Source organism: Triticum urartu, chromosome 3A, assembly GCF_056163025.1.
Source record: "Triticum urartu cultivar PI428250 chromosome 3A, HENAU_Tu73, whole genome shotgun sequence".
Taxonomy (NCBI): Eukaryota; Viridiplantae; Streptophyta; class Magnoliopsida; order Poales; family Poaceae; genus Triticum; species Triticum urartu.
Genome location: NC_141875.1, coordinates 724341600 through 724357840, shown reverse-complemented (window position 1 = coordinate 724357840; position 16241 = coordinate 724341600). Strand labels below are relative to the sequence as shown.

Sequence of the window (16241 nt, the reverse complement as noted above, 5' to 3'; positions counted from 1 at the left end):
AAAAGGTGAAACACTTTCTTCTATGCTATTGGAAATTTTAACATCAGGTGTTTCAAATCGATTAACCGAACCCATCATGTTGTTCATCGGCATATGGATTTGTGGAGTTGCCGATGCATGAGGGTTGGGATACATATGTTGCATGTTGCTGAAATCATAAGAATTTGAAACACAAAGATTATTTTGCATCGGCCCTTGCGCATAATTAGATGCATGATTGATAAAACTAGGGCTAGCCCATACATTATGCTCATTAGGTGATCCAGCAACAACATATGGATTATTTGCATCTACAAAGGGGAATTGGGTATTCATATTACCTTTGTAGATTGCAGCAACTTGATGACGATCTCTTCGTAGTAAGAACGGGCCGGAGACCATTCAAAGCTTCGTCCCCAGCGGAGTCGCCAAAAAGTGTGTTCGCACACGAACACGTCACCGTGTACCTCCAACGCCGAGGGTGATGCACCGCAGCTCACGTCGAAGGAGACCCGTCCGGAAGCGCGGTACGCAAGCAATCCGGCGGGTGCTTTTGAGGACCCGAAACCCCACACGCCCGGGAGGGACCCCGTCAGGGCACGCGGCGGCTATGGGCCACCCTAGGTCAACCTGATCGCCCCTAGGGCCTCGAGGTTCGCCGCCCTGCAAACAAAGAACGAACGAAGAACGAGGAAGAAGAAGAACAAGGGAGGGAGATAAAGGTAAAGGTAAAAAGATGATATATTGATAGATCGATTGTGTGTTGTTCAATCGGCCGTCACCTCTCATCTATTTATGAGGCGGCTGGACTTCCCGCACAAGAAAAGGACTAAAAATTCCGTCCAAAACATTAAAAACCCTAACTTAACTCGGACAGGAATCTTTGGTAATTTCCCGGACCAACTCGGTCTCACCGATTGGTTCATTTCGGTCCCACCGAGTGAACTTTGCCAAATCTCTGTATCCTTCTGTAATTTCTCGGATCAACTCGGTCTCACCGATTGGTTTGCTTCGGTCCTACCAAGTCAACATTGCCAACTCTCTCGTAAATTTTCGGACCAACTCGGTCTCACCGATCAAATCAACTCGGTCGGTCCGAAATGACTCTGCAGCTTCTATTTCTGACCTTGTTTTGCCTCCACAGGTTGCATACGATCTCGGATTAAGATGATTTTTATATCAAAATCTACCGTTTCGACGAGACGCACAACTTTCATGTTGAAACATTTTCCATCAGAGGCCATATTGATTAAGTTTTATGCCTTTCTCTACTCTGGTGTCAACATGAACATCCCTAAACTTGTCATAACTTTTGCATCCGAACTCCGTTTTGGACCATCTATATATTTATTCCCATCGGCTTGAAGAGAGTCATCCAATGGTGACATGAAATCATGAATTTGACATCATCTCATTATAGCCTCAAGTTACTCTTTACGATCATGCCATTTTCGAGCGTCAACAACTTCTTTTCCTTCCACTTCTACTTCATTATCTTTATCTAACATACTTGTGTCACCTCATCTTATTAAGAGTCTCATTTCCGTTCGTTGCTTTACTCGTAAAAATCCTATTACCGTTGAATTTGGTGAGCTTGGTTTTTGTGTCAAAGACGCTCGAACCAGGATGGTACTTCACCGATGTAACAGCCCCGACGAGCTCTATCTGGTGCACTCGCCTTCATCCATCACCACCGCACTGGTTGCTCTCTCCGCTGGCGTCGATCTCTGGCACGCTCGCTTGGGTCATCTCAACCCCGTCACACTTCGTCATATTCTTAAGAGTTTCAGTTTCAGTTGCAATAAGATCGAGGATCACACTTGGCATGCCTGTCGAGTCGGCAAACATGTTCGCCTACCGTTTAATAATTCCACCACCATTGTTTCTTTTCCTTTTTAGTTGATTCATAGCGATGTGTGGACTTCTCCGGTTCCTAGTAACTCGGGCTATTTATATTATCTGATCATTCTTGATGATTATTCTCATTATGTGTGGACGTTTCCTTTGTGCAGAAAGTCGGATGCACTCTCTACCTTGACGGCTTTTTACTCCTATGTCCGCACGCAGTTTGTGCGTCCCATCCTTGCGCTTCAGATGGACAATGGAAAAGAGTTCGACAACCTCGTTTTCCGTACTTTTTTGTCGCGTCATGGCACAGTTTTCCGCCTCACATGCCCGTACACTTCACAGCAGAACAGTCGAGCCGAACGCGTCCTTCGCACTCTGAATGACTGTGTTTTCACGCTCCTGTTTCATGCCAACGTGCTGCCTCGTTTCTGGCCGGACGCACTCGCCACTGCATCACTTTTTCTTAACATTAGACCCTGCCGCCCACGGTGGAACTACGCACCTCACCATCTTCTCTTTGGTACACCCCTGTCTTATGACGACTTGCGTATTTTTGGGTGCCTTTGCTATCCCAGCACTGCCGACACTGCTTCTCACAAGCTTGCACCTTGATCTATCGCTTGCATCTTCATCGGCTACCCCTCCAACTCCAAGGGATATCAGTGCTACGATCCCGTCTCCCACCGTGTGTTCACTTCCCGGCACGTTTACTTTGATGAGCATGTGTTTCCGTTTCACCGGGTACCCCCGGCTGTTCCTCCCGCCACTGGTGACGCGGGCTCCTTGACGCCTTTCCCAGGGCGCTCGCGCGCCTCTCTTGGCCCGCCCCTGGCTTTGAGGCGCGGCCCCCACATGCGCGCCTCCTACAGCCGCGGCACTGTCGCCCTCGACGTTGGCGCCCGTGGCTCCTTCGACGCCCGCGGCCCCCGCAGTGCCCCCGGTGCCCCCCCCCTCCGGCGCCCCCGACGTTGGCGCCCTCGCCCCCCCCCCCCCCCACCCCCCACCCCCGGCGCCCCTGACGTTGGCGCCCGTGGCCCCCGCAGCCCCCTCGGCGCCTGTGGCCGGTCCGGTCACCCGCACCCGTATCGGCGTTTTTCGCCTGAGCTCGCGCTACGCCTCGGATGACTACGTCCATGCGGTGTCCACCTCTGAGCCGTCACCGTTGTCGTCCTCCGTTCGAGCCGCTCTTCATGACCCGCTCTGGATGGCTGCGATGCAAGAGGAGTTTGACGCCCTGTTGCGCAACCGGACATGGCAGCTTGTTCCCCGGCCCCGGCACGCCAACGTGATTACCGGGAAGTGGGTCTTTAAACACAAGCTCCGTCCTGATGGTACCCTTGATCGCTACAAAGCGTGTTGGGTCGTTCATGGCTTCCGACAGCGTGCTGGCATCGACTTCACCGACACCTTTGCTCCGGTCGTCAAGCCCGGCACGATACGCATGGTTCTCCACCTTGCGGTCTCCCGTGCTTGGCCGGTGCACCAGATGGACATCTCCAACGCCTTCCTCCATGGTCACCTCGAGGAGCAGGTCTTCTTTCAGCAGCCCACCGGGTTTGTTGACCCGGCGCTTCCCGACCACGTGTGCCTGCTTTCGCGGTCCTTGTACGGACTCAAGCAGGCTCCGCGTGCTTGGTACCAGCGCATCACGGCGTTTCTCCATCAGCTTGGGTTCCGCTCTACCCGCTCGGACGCCTCGCTCTTCGTCTATCATCAGGGCTCTGACACGGCCTACTTGCTGCTCTATGTCGACGACATCATCCTGACGGCATGTACAGCTGGTCTCCTCAGTCAGCTCACGGCTCGTCTTCGCGCTGAGTTCGCCATCAAGGACTTGGGTCCTTTGCACTACTTCCTTGGTGTCGAGGTGGTGCGCCATCCGGATGGCTCCTTTCTTCATCAGCGGAAGTACACTCATGAGCTCCTCGAGCGCGCCAACATGCTTAACTGCAAGCCTGCTGCTACGCCTGTTGATACGAAGGCCAAGCTTTCTGCCACGGATGGTTCTCCTGCTTCGGATGTTGCTTTCTATCAGTCTATCGTTGGTGCTCTCCAGCACCTCAGTCTGACTCGACCGGAGATCCAGTATGTCGTGCAGCAGGTGTGTCTTTATATGCATGCTCCTTGCGACATTCATTGGGCTGCCGTCAAGCGGATTCTCCGCTATATTTGTGGCACTATGGATCTTGGCGTCACGCTTCACGCCTCCGCCGATACCGCCCTCACCGCTTATTCCGATGCAGACTAGGCGGGCTGCCCTGACACTCGTCGCTCCACTTCGGGTTATTGTGTCTATCTTGGACCCTCACTCATCTCGTGGTTGTCCAAGCGGCAGCCTACGGTCTCTCATTCCAGTGCTGAGGCTGAGTATCGTGCAGTGGCCAACGCCGTCGCCGAGTGTTCGTGGCTTCGCCAGCTGCTTCAGGAGCTCTCTTGCCCTGTTGACCGTGCCACGGTGGTCTACTGCGACAATGTCTCGGCGGTCTACCTCTCCACTAACCTGGTGCATCATCGACGTACCAAGCATATTGAGTTGGATATTCATTTTGTTCGGGAACAGGTGGCGCTTGGCCATATTCGTGTTTTACACATCCCTACTTCCCAACAATTGTGTATCGGGTCCGCCTCCTAGTTTCTTGTATAGTTGAGGTCTGTGGCCCACCTTTATACATCGTACATACGTGCCTATGCACGAGAGCAATATATCATGCAATCATAATCTCATACAGATATTACGAGTTGGCATTTGGGTCTGTAAAAGCTTAGAAGCTAGCCGCGTAATGGGCAGACCCAACTCTCCCGGGAGGTTTTTTTTTTCTTTGAGTGGTAACTCTCCCGGGAGGTGATATTATCGCTTATTAACGCTCTAAATGGGACAGGCCCAGCATGCAATAAGACGCATGTCTCCCAGGAAAGCACGTTCCATTTTATTTTGGATTTTTTCAAATTTTTATCTCATTCGGTTTTATTACGTAAATAAATATATTAGAAAGTTTTAAATTAAGTTTAGAAATGTTTGTGAAATTGAAAAATGATCATGAATACAAATAATGATTGCCAAATTGAAAAAACTGTTCATGAATTTAAAAATATTGGTCAATGCGACAAAAGGTTCTTGAATAGAAAATAATATTTCTGAATTTTAAAAATCATCATGGCATTAAAAAATCACGAATTTTGAAAATGCACAAATTTTAATAAAACCTAGAAATAATAAAATCAAAGAAAATGAAAAATAAAGAAATCCAGAAATTAGAAAACTGGTAAAAAAACTTATGGAACGTAAGGTTCGAGAAGCTTCTGAAAACCAGTTGAAACCTCCTCCTATCACATGAGTGTCTCCTTTAATTATCCACCCAAAAAATGCTGCTATTGGACAATTCCTGTCGATACATATTATTTGCGGGTTCGACCGCATTCTTCAGTTATATTTTTCTTCTATTTGGTCTTCTTTTTTCTTTTTGTTTTTTCATATTTTATTTTCCTTCTTATTAATTTCCTTTTCAAAATTTCCAGTTTTATCTTTTCATTCTGCTTTTTGATCTTTTCTAATAAATGAACATTTAGTATTTGAAAAGTTTTCTAGTTCATTAACAGTTTAAAACTTCATGAATATTTTGCTAAAATTATGAACTTTTTTCGTTGTGAATATTTTCTAAAATTCATGACTATTTTTATTATGAACATTATTTTTAACATTTTCAAATATGTCATCAATAACTTGTTTTCCAATCGATTTTTCCTCAAGAGCGTGCTGACGTTAGACACTTCTGCTATGCCCTAATTATCTAGTTCTAGTCTTGCGGAGTGTTCTAGTTGTGTGCTCTGAATGCACCTCGTGTTCCTTTGGTTGCGCCCGAGTCTCTCTCCTTTGTTGTACTACTTATTTAACAACCCAATGCAGCGCAACACGAGATCTGAGGCTCGAGTTGTTGTCTAAATTGGTAATCAGATCCTGCCATGACTCACCCCGTGGCTAGCACTACATGTCCCCTATTGCTCCCTTCACCTCTTTCGCCACTCTCTCTTCTACTCCATCCAAACCTCTTCTGCCCTCACGAGCACCGCGTCGTCTGCAATTTCTACCTTTGCCCCGCCCATCGTTTCTCTTCATCCCCTCTCGGCCCTACTTCCACCATTATCCACTACATCTGTTTCGTCCTTGATCAACAACGATCACCACTAGCACGACTTGTTTTGGCTCATCGCCACCAACTACGACGCCCTTGACCACACGGGCACCAGTGATGGAATGGCGCCATGCTGATGTCAATGTGTTGTTGTGGTTCTTGCCACCGTCATTGATAGCCTCCTTGACGACATGATGACCAACAACACCACCGTCCTCACCGTCTGGTCGTGGTTCAAGCTATATCCTTGCCAACCATGCTTCCCTGTCGATCAACCTAAAATGGCAGTACCGCAACTTGATTTAAGGAGATCTATCAACCATGGAGTACACCTGCCGTATAAATAATCTTGGTACCGCCATGGCCATTTCAACAAGGTATTGATTACTATTTGACCATGCAGCTCATCGACGGCCTCACCAAGTCGTTCCATGTGATTGATGTGCCTCTACCAGGCTTTGGAACAGCCATCTCCCATCTCTCCATAGTTGAACAAAAGATGCAACAACGCGCCCTTGTCGAGGTCTCCACGGTGGCTCCTGCGGTGACCACAAGAACTCCTTCATCATTGTGAGTGTTGTCGAACGTGCCAACCAAGGCCGCAACTATCATGGTTGTGGCAATAGAGATAGCGACAGTGTCATCATAGGTATCTATTATTACCAAAAAGGTCTTTACGCCCCACTTTATATAAAGCAACCACTAAAGGCACAACAAGTCACCAACAGAGTACCAAACGACAAAAAAAAAGACGGAAAAGTATAATACAACACAGACAAGAAATGCAACGGTTATTGCTGAGGGCACAACTCAACAAGCCCTAGAAAGAAAAACAAACAGAGGAAGACATGGGCGAGCCCCGAGGATGGGGTGTCTAATCTAGTTCCGGTGGTGGAGGCGGAAGAGGGGGTGCCAAGCGAATACCTGCAGTCAGAGTGTCGATGCCGGCGCGCTCCGGTCCACGGCTAAGCATCTTCCACAGCTGGAGAAAACCACAAAGTTTGTAAATAGCATTAGAAGACCGTCTAAAAGAATTGACGTGACACGCTTGTAACTCATCATAGAGATTCGGGATTGAACCGTCACGCACGAGAAGGCGTTATGGTTGGAGCCTTCTTCAACGTCGCACAAAGGTTTCTACTATTTGCTAATCCTCTCCTTAAATTTTATTGTGGAGCCATAAATTCATTCATGGGCCTCCACGTGATCAAGTAAATTCCATACATAAGCAAATCACCTGTTCATTATGCCTAAAAAATTATGTCTGGAAAAATCACCTGCTCATTATTTGTTGGGTGCATGAACCTGATCTTGTGGCAGGCTCAAACGCTAGCCAAGAACCCGTGCAGTTGCTTCCTAGTCGCCGGCCTGCTTGTGCAGTAAACTATAACTGTGTAAAGCTGCTTGTGCAGGAATAATATTAGCGACTCGTGGTGGAGAATTTTGTAACGGGAGAGGGGCTCAAGAAAGAAAGATGCGTTCATAATCAGTGCAAGTACTCCTTCCGTAAACTAATACAAGAGTGTTTAGATCACTATTTTGGTTGTCTAAATGCTTTTATATTAGTTTACAGAAAGAGTAGGAGAGTAAAATATAGAGAAGACAGGTATGCATAGTATCTAGCTAAGCTCCGATAATCTCTGTCTCTGCTGACGTGCCGATCAACGGCCTATCCTGACCTGTCGAAGCCGAAAGCTACCCCAACTTCTATAAACTATTAGTGGTAGTACAAAATTAGTTAACGACTCCCACTAGCTGGAGTAGCTTAATTAGCTAGGCCACACTCACACTTCTCCAAGTGGTAGTACAAGTTTTTTTTAGATGGTCACGTTTGGCCGTGAACGGCGAGACCAGAATAGGGATGCACACTCTGGTCAAATTTGCAACTTCCCTTTATCAGGGTATATAGGCATGTATGGTTTTTTGGATTCGGACTTGTATTCCTATAAACATTCTCGGGCAATAAAGTTCTCATGTTGCTCATAAAAAATACTCCAGCTGTAAATAAATACAGTACTATAATATAAGAGCCCTTAGATCACTAATTCTATAAAGAAAACGTATGTGTCTCCCCAAGCAAGTGGAAGTATTGCATCCAGACGACCCTTATGTTGTCATTCGCTACACAAAAAGGTGGACATTTTGGTCGTGTTCCTTTGTTGAGTGCATGAACCTGAACCTGATCTTATGGCAGGCACACTGACTAGCCAATTAAGAAGAGTATAAAGCGAAGAACCCGTGCAGCTGCTTCCTAGCCGCCGGCCTGCTTTTAAGCACGGGTGAATTAGATAAAGCCGCTCACTGCCTTTAATCATGACGACGCATTCTAAACAAATTTCTAACGGAAGAGAAAGCTGCATGCATGATCAGTGCAAGTGGGGGAGCAATACATAAAAGTAGCAGTGTCTAGCTAAGGCGTAGCAAGGCGAGTATTATTATTAGAAGTAATTAACCACATGTTAATTAAGGGATCAATCCCTGCCTGTTCTAACTGCAGGCAGTTGCCTAGTGTCGCGTCGATGGGTTCGTGCTGATAAGTGCCATCTTTGAGAAACTTAGGAGTAACATCACATACTTCAATACAACTTTGCTTATGTGTCACATATTTAATAAAGAAAGAGGTGTTTGTAGTAACTAGCTAAGTTACCGAAACATCACACACTTCAAGAAACAATGAGTCTATAACTTAATAAATACATTGTTGCATGACACTACATAGATGTTCCTACCCATTGTGGAGATACTAACATAGTATAGGGAAGTGTGTAAGTTACTAGACTATGTTCTTGCCCATTCTGACCAGCCTCAAACACACGCCCACTTGAGAGCGTCTCGATCTTCCCCCTGTATAAGAGCATCTCCAACAGGCGTGGCAAAACGCGCGCCCGCGCGGTAAAAGCAGTTTTTCGCGCACGTCGGTTGGTTCCGCGCGCTCCAGCGGTGGCGGGAAGTTACCGCGCGCGGGAAGCGTTTGCGCGCGCGGGGGAAAAAGCGGCACGCGGCGTGGTAGATTTGGCGCGCCGCTTCACGTGCGCCTATAAAGTCTCGCGCTTCGCCACGCGCCCTCTTCCTCGCAACCTCGCCGCTTTCTGCGCCACCACCGCGCCACCATGCCGCCGCGCCGCCGGGGTGCTTCGGGCTTTCGCAGCGTCCGCGAGCGCCCCAACGGCTGGTACTTTGCCGAGATACGGTTCGGCGACGTCCGGCTCGGCCTCAGGACGTTCCGGAGCGCGCGCGAGGCGGCCCGCGCGTACGACGCGGCGACGTGGCGCTTGGAGAGGCCCCGGTCGCAGATGAATTTTCGGGACGTCTTCACGCGCGAGGAGGCGCAGCGCCTCGCCCCTCCGCCACGTCTCATCACGGACATGGACCGTGCCGACCACTCTCGGCGGCAGCGCCGTCTCCTCGTCGCCGAAGAGGACGAGCGAGCCATGGCGGAGTGGCGCCGTGCCACCCAGAGGACGTCGACGCCGAGCGTGCCTACTGGGCGGAGAGGACGGCAAGGCACCGCTCGGAGCGGGCGGACCTGCGTCAGCGGAAGGCAGTGGCGAACGAGCAGTGCGACATCGTCTCCGCAGGTGGGAGGTCATTCTTCACCTCGGACGATGAACGTTGGGACGACATATGGCTCTCAACCTTGGACGACACCGACGAGAGTGATGATGATGATGATAGCGACTTGGAGTAGTTTTCTATCTATGTATGCCGTAGTAGTTTCTATCTATCTATCTATCTATGCCGTAGTAGTATCTATCTATCTATGTATGTCGAATTATATATCTATCTATGCCGTAGTAGTTGCACCGATGTAAAATATCTTTGTATCGTTTTTTTATCTATGTAATTTTAATTTAAAAAATATTGTAGAATGAGCGCGCGCTGCATTTTACCGCGCCTGCTGAAGCTGTGCGCGCGCGGCTTTTCAGCGCAGCTGCTGGAGCAAACGCTGCGCGCCGCGCCAAATCAGACGATGGGCGCGCGTCAAATCTGGTTTTACCGTGCGGCGCGTCGGGCGCATGTTGGAGATGCTCTAAGAGGCATCTTCATCAAATAAAGAAACTGCTGATCATTTACTCTTGGTCGCCATTTGCCTCTGTTTACAGTTGCTTTCAGCAGTGATCAGTAATCAACGGCATCTGATGACATGTCAAAGTCGAAAGCTAGACTACCCATCATAGTTAGGTTGCTTAGAAAGCCACAGTCAGACTGCTCTCCGCCTCTGCCTCGATCGTCGTTAGCCGCCTCCCGGCAAGTTGATGAATCTGCTGTACGTTTGCTTTAAAAGAAATTCTCGGCATCCATGTGTACGCATGCCTGCATCGTCGACTCGTCGGCCAATCATTTTCCTCCTTTCAAATATTTGACTCGACCACCCCGCATCTGCATGCGCGGTAGTTTCCAGCCTCGGCTCCACCGGTGCAAGTGCATCGCATCCACTGCACAGTATGATCGATCGAGCTCCATGTCAGCCAGATAAGATTCATGGAGAATGCACGCGCGCCTATAAAAACCCACGCACACCTCCAACCTCAACACAGGCACAGCCACAGCCACAGCCACATCCTACGATCACCATGGCTTCTTCTTCCTCTCCGTCGGCTGCTCGTGCCCTGCTCGTCCTCGCCGCAGCAGCTCTGGTGCTGAGCTATGTGTCCGCCGCGGCTGGTGCTGGTGACTCGCCGCCGCTTGCCAAGGGCCTGTCGTTCGACTTCTACAGTGCCAAGTGCCCGCAGGCGGAGGCCATCGTCTTCGCCTTCCTCAAGGACGCCATCCGCAAGGACGTGGGCCTCGCCGCCGCGCTCCTCCGCATCCACTTCCACGACTGCTTCGTGCAGGGCTGCGACGGCTCCGTGCTCCTCGACAAGACCAACGGCGTCGACAGCGAGAAGGTGTCTCCCCCCAACGTCACGCTCCGTCCGTCGGCGTTCAAGGCCATCAACGACATCCGCGCGCTCCTCCAGAGGGCGTGCGGCGGGCCCGTCGTCTCCTGCGCCGACATCGCGGCCCTCGCCGCGCGCGACTCCGTCCACCTGGCCGGCGGTCCGCGGTACGCCGTACCGCTCGGCCGCCGCGACGGTCTCGCCCCCGCGTCCCTGGACACCATCTTGGGCGCGCTCCCGCCGCCGACCTCCAAGGTCCCTGTTCTCCTCAGCTTCCTGGCCAAGATCGGCCTGGACGCGGACGACCTGGTGGCGCTGTCCGGCGCGCACACGCTGGGGATCGCGCACTGCGGCTCCTTCGAGGAGCGGCTGTTCCCCAAGGAGGACACTACCATGAACAAGTGGTTCGCCGGCCACCTCAAGCTCACCTGCCCGCGACTCAAGGTGGACAACTCCACCGCCAACGACATCCGCACCCCCGACGTGTTCGACAACAAGTACTATGTGGACCTGCTGAACCGGCAGGGCCTCTTCACCTCCGACCAGGACCTGCACACCGACGCCGGGACCAAGCCCGTGGTCACCAGGTTCGCCGTCGACCAGGCCGCCTTCTTCGACCAGTTCGTCAAGTCCATGGTGAAGATGGGGCAGATCAACGTGCTCACCGGCAACCAGGGCCAGATCCGCACGGACTGCTCCGTGCCCAACGCCGCCCGCAGCGCCGGCGACGAGCTGCCCTGGTCCGTCGTCGAGGCCGCCGAGAGCTTCGTGTTGTAGTTAGTAGGCTTTAGTCGGTTCTTCTCAAGCTGTTTGTTTCCTTCCGCAATGGTTTGGACTTTGGATGTCAGAGTGATCGTGTGTTAAGTTTGTCAAGCAACGAGAAATATTACTGTGGCCCTCGTGTAATCGGAATCCAGAAATACATGGTTGTGCTAACTTGGGATGAGAAGATTTCTCTTGTCACCTTTGTTAATGATGTCCACTTTTAAGATCATCTTTGAAGCTGGCCAAAACTATAATGGATACGTGCCACTAGTCCACGAGTTGAGCGATGGTAACATTTGTGCAAATATCATGATAAGTTTTTTAATTATTACTAGCAAAAGGGCCCGTGCTTTGCAACGGGATAAGAAAATTGTGGCCATCAAATAAGCCATCGGGAACATAATATCTATCCTGCAACAAAGAATCATCAATAAACTGACATTTGGGATCGTATTGCCTCTTTTGTGTATGATAACCAAGGCAATCCTATTTTGTGTATGGGAGATCTTAATGATATACTTTATGATGTCGATAAAAGTTCTCCTTTTGTGAATTACTCTCGCTTGCATGCTTTTCGTTATATTGTCAAACAATGTGGTCTGATTGATCTGGGATATAGTGGCCCTGCTTATACTTGGACAAACAAAAGGTATTCTTCCAACCCAACCATGGAAAGACTTGATAGATGTCTAGTTAATGCTGAATGGTGTGCGGTCTTTCCCAATTCTAATCTTTATAATCTTCCTATTATTCTCAGTGATCATGCTCCTATTCTTCTTTCTACTGATGCTCATATGCGCAAGCCTAAAAGGAACTTTAAATTTGAAAACTGGTGGCTTATGGAAAGTGATTTTCATGAATATGCTAAAAATATTTGGATTGCTTCCAGGGATAAAGCTTTCCACAATAGGGCAACTAACCTTGCAGGAGCTTTAAGAGTGTGGTGTAGAAAGAAGAAGCCAATTCAGCAGGAGCTTGATACTTTAGGTGAGCAAATAAAAAATATCCAAATGGAACCTCCTCAGGTACAGAACCACTCTCTAGAGACCTCTCTGATTTGTAAGTATGAGCAAAACATGACCAAGTTAACAGAGTATTATAGGCAAAGAGCTAAAAAGCATTGGGCTGTCAATGGTGATAGAAACACTAATTACTTTCATCATGCTGTGCTTAAAAGGAGGAGGAAAAACAGAATTGTTTCTATTAAGGATGAGAATAACAATCTTCAAGTTGATTCTCATACTATTGCCAAGACTTTCATCAATTATTTTCAAAATCTCTTTTCCTCCTCTAATGTGAATCATGGCAGGCCTTACATGAACACAACCTACCAGGAAGGAGAAGATGATTTTACTTTTAGAATCCCAGATAAAAAGGAGATCCTGGATACCTTGAAAGCTATGAAAAGGAATGCTTCACCGGGACCGGATGGATTTAATGTGGAGTTCTATTTGGCTGCATGGGATTGGATAGGTGATGATATAACCAAGGTAGTCAGAGACTTCTACATACAGGGTATTGTTCCTAACCATTTGAATGATACTCATATTGTTTTGATTCCTAAGAAAATTGCTCCCCTGGTCCCTCAAGATTTTCGGCCCATTAGTCTTTGTAATGTGATTTACAAAGTTATTGCTAAAACTTTAGCAAACAGGCTTAAACCGCACCTGCCAAACTATATTCATCACTCTCAGCAAGCTTTTATACCTGGCAGAAGGATTAGCAATAACATCATCATTGCACAGGAAATTACCCATTCCTTTAACCTTAAATCTTGGAATAGCCCTGCTTTTATGGTTAAAATAGATCTTGCCAAGGCTTTTGATAGAATTGAATGGGATTTCATTGTTAAAGCTCTTGCCCGTAAAGGACTGCATGGTCATTTCATAAATTTAATTTATGCTTGCATGGCTATCCCCACTTTCTCGGTTATTATTAATGGTCAGTCTTATGGCCGCTTTCAAAGTAGTAGGGGCATTAGGCAGGGTTGCCCTCTGTCCCCTTACTTGTTCGTTCTGGCCATCAATGAGTTGTCAATCTCTTTACAGGAAGCCATGCTCGCCGACCACTTATCAGGGATTATTTTAGGGCCAGGATGTCCTCCTATTCACTCATTAATGTTTGCTGATGATTTACTGATTTGTGGACAAGCTACAGTTGACGAAGCTACTCATATGCTTCAAATTCTTCAAAGATTTTGCAACCTTTCAGGTCAAATGCCAAACTGGAGCAAGTCTGCTATTATTTTCAGCAGGAATGTCAATGCCATCAATAAGGAGGGTATTAAAAGAATTTTTCCGGTGCAGGATATTAGCGATAGTTCTATCTATTTAGGACATCCTTTAATCCTCCCTGACAAAGATAGATCCAGTGCTTATGATTTTGTTGCCGACAAATTTAAAGTTAAATTGACTGGCTATAAGGCCAACAAAATTTCACATGCAGCTAGATTAACTCTGATCAATTCAGTTTTCGCTTCCATCCCTGTCTACTATATGTCAAATATCCTTTTCTCTAGGAAACTTATTGCCAAACTTACTTCTATCATTAGGAATTTTTGGTGGACAGGAATAAAAGAAGACCCATCAAAGAAAGCTCTTTGCCTTAGGGCATGGAAGGACATTTGCACCCCAAAAGTTGAAGGGGGGCTAGGAATCAAGAACATCCAAGCAGTAAATAGAGGACTAATCCTATCAGCAGCTTGGAGAATTGCAGAGGAACCCCAAAGTTTTTTGTCACGGGTACTTAAATCTAAATATTTTCCTGATACTTCTATATGGAGAGCAAAAAACAACATTCCAAAATCAGGTTTCTGGGCTTCAATTCTCAAGGTAAAGCACATTCTTTATGCAAATTCAATTTATCAAATTCTTGATGGTAATTCCTCTGTTTGGAGCACTCCCTGGTTTCCTCATTGGCAATCGATTTATGAGCATTTACAAATTCGTCCGGGGCATTATGTATATCCTTCCAAAATCAAGGATTTATGGAATCAAAATCAAAAAACATGGAATGCCAGTCTTATTTATAATCTTTTTGACTATGAAGTGGCTAACAACATCATGAAGGTGCCAATTATTCAACATCAGGGAGCTGATATCCTCTGTTGGAAATTACATCCTTCAGGAAAATGTACTTCAAAATCTGCTTACAAAGCATGCCTCCAAGACTTACAACAGCAGGGATCTCCATTACCTAGACACGTATCTCAAGAAATCAAGCAGTTGCTCAAGCAGGTGTGGAAAGATAAGACCATGGTTCCAAGAGTACAGACTTTTGCATGGAGGCTCTTGAGGAAAGCTCTTCCAACAGGCATGAGAGCAGGGAAATATTCCAAGCATATTAAGAAAGGCTGCATTAGGTGTGATCAGGACGAAAATGACATGCATCTTTTCTTTACTTGTCCCTTTGCAAAAGCAGCCTGGGTTGCTCATCCCTGGTTTATTAAATCTGAAATCCTCTGTAACAACTATACTAGCATTGCAGAAATTATTCATGCTCTTCTTAACTCAGGGCACCCCCAGGCCTCTCTTATAAATATAATGACTTTTCTTTGATGCATATGGAAGGTGAGGAATGATGCACTCTTTGGCAGGAAAGAAACAAAACCAACACAGGTGTACCAAACAATGCAGGCCATCTTAGAGAATCAGGAGCTAGCTTTTCAGATTGATCCTGCGAAGCAGTGCAATGATCAAAATTCGCAAACAAATGCATCTCTAAATTCTCAGAAGCATGCCAATACAGGTCCAATTCAAATTATGAGCTCAAGGTGCAAGATATATACAGATGCCGCATGGAAAGCAGGAAAGCAAAACATTGTGGGAATTGGCGTACTCATCTACTTCGAAGATGAACAACAGCAAATTGAGGTGTGTGCACTTGCTCTGGAAAAACAGGTTGACTCCCCGCTTCAGGCGGAAGCGAGAGCACTTCAGGTAGCAGGTCAGATAGTAGCTAAATTGGCTATAACTGAGGCTACATTTCTTACAGACAACCAGACTTTGGCGCATGCCGCAGCATCAGAGATATTCGTAACAAGCCTGGCCATTGGGAAATCAGGAATTACTTAGCTAGCTTCTTTGCTGCCACTAATCAGATTCGAACTGATGTTCGATACATTCCCAGGGAGCTTAACAGGAAAGCGCATGTCAATGTAGCCAATGCATACTCTTCAGCTTCCAATGGTTAGTCCATTTTAGTTTGTAATAGCAGATCTCATGCAGCTGATCACTGTCCTATGCTTCATAAGCTAGGAAATCTCGATTTGGAACACTGTAAAATCTCAGTTGTAACTTGTGCTTGAGATCAATGAAAGGTGCCAGTGGCACCACCCCCTTGTTCAAAAAAAAAAGTATCATAGAGGGAGAATTATGGAGGTATACTAAAAGACCGACCTGAAGTTGAGTAGTGGCTTTAGAGTCATAAATCGTTATAACTATAAATCTATATAACTGGCAGACTCAATAGTTGGTAAGAAACTCTGTTTTCATTAGAGAAAAGGCATGTAAACTTTTTAAGTTAACAGGTGCTATCAGCTAGCATCATGGCCGTGAATCAACCTGTGGTTGAGTTGGTTAGGTGGACAGTGGTATCCCCAACCCACCAGGATTCAAATCCTGGTGCTCACATTATTCCT

The 16241-nt window shown here is 47.4% G+C and overlaps 1 protein-coding gene across 1 annotated transcript; it reads left to right on the top strand.

Moving 5' to 3' along the window:
* The first annotated feature begins 10377 nt into the window (after window positions 1-10377).
* Window positions 10378-11786, top strand: LOC125546215 (cationic peroxidase SPC4). The gene has a single exon (XM_048710386.2). The coding sequence runs from the start codon at window positions 10403-10405 to the stop codon at window positions 11612-11614; it is 1212 nt and encodes a 403-aa protein (XP_048566343.2). The 5' UTR covers window positions 10378-10402; the 3' UTR covers window positions 11615-11786.
* The last annotated feature ends 4455 nt before the right edge of the window (window positions 11787-16241 follow it).

Excerpts from the sequence above, each read along its gene's own strand:
- LOC125546215 (XM_048710386.2), top strand. The coding sequence starts at position 10,403 with ATGATCGATCGAGCTCCATGTCAGCCAGATAAGATTCATGGAGAATGC.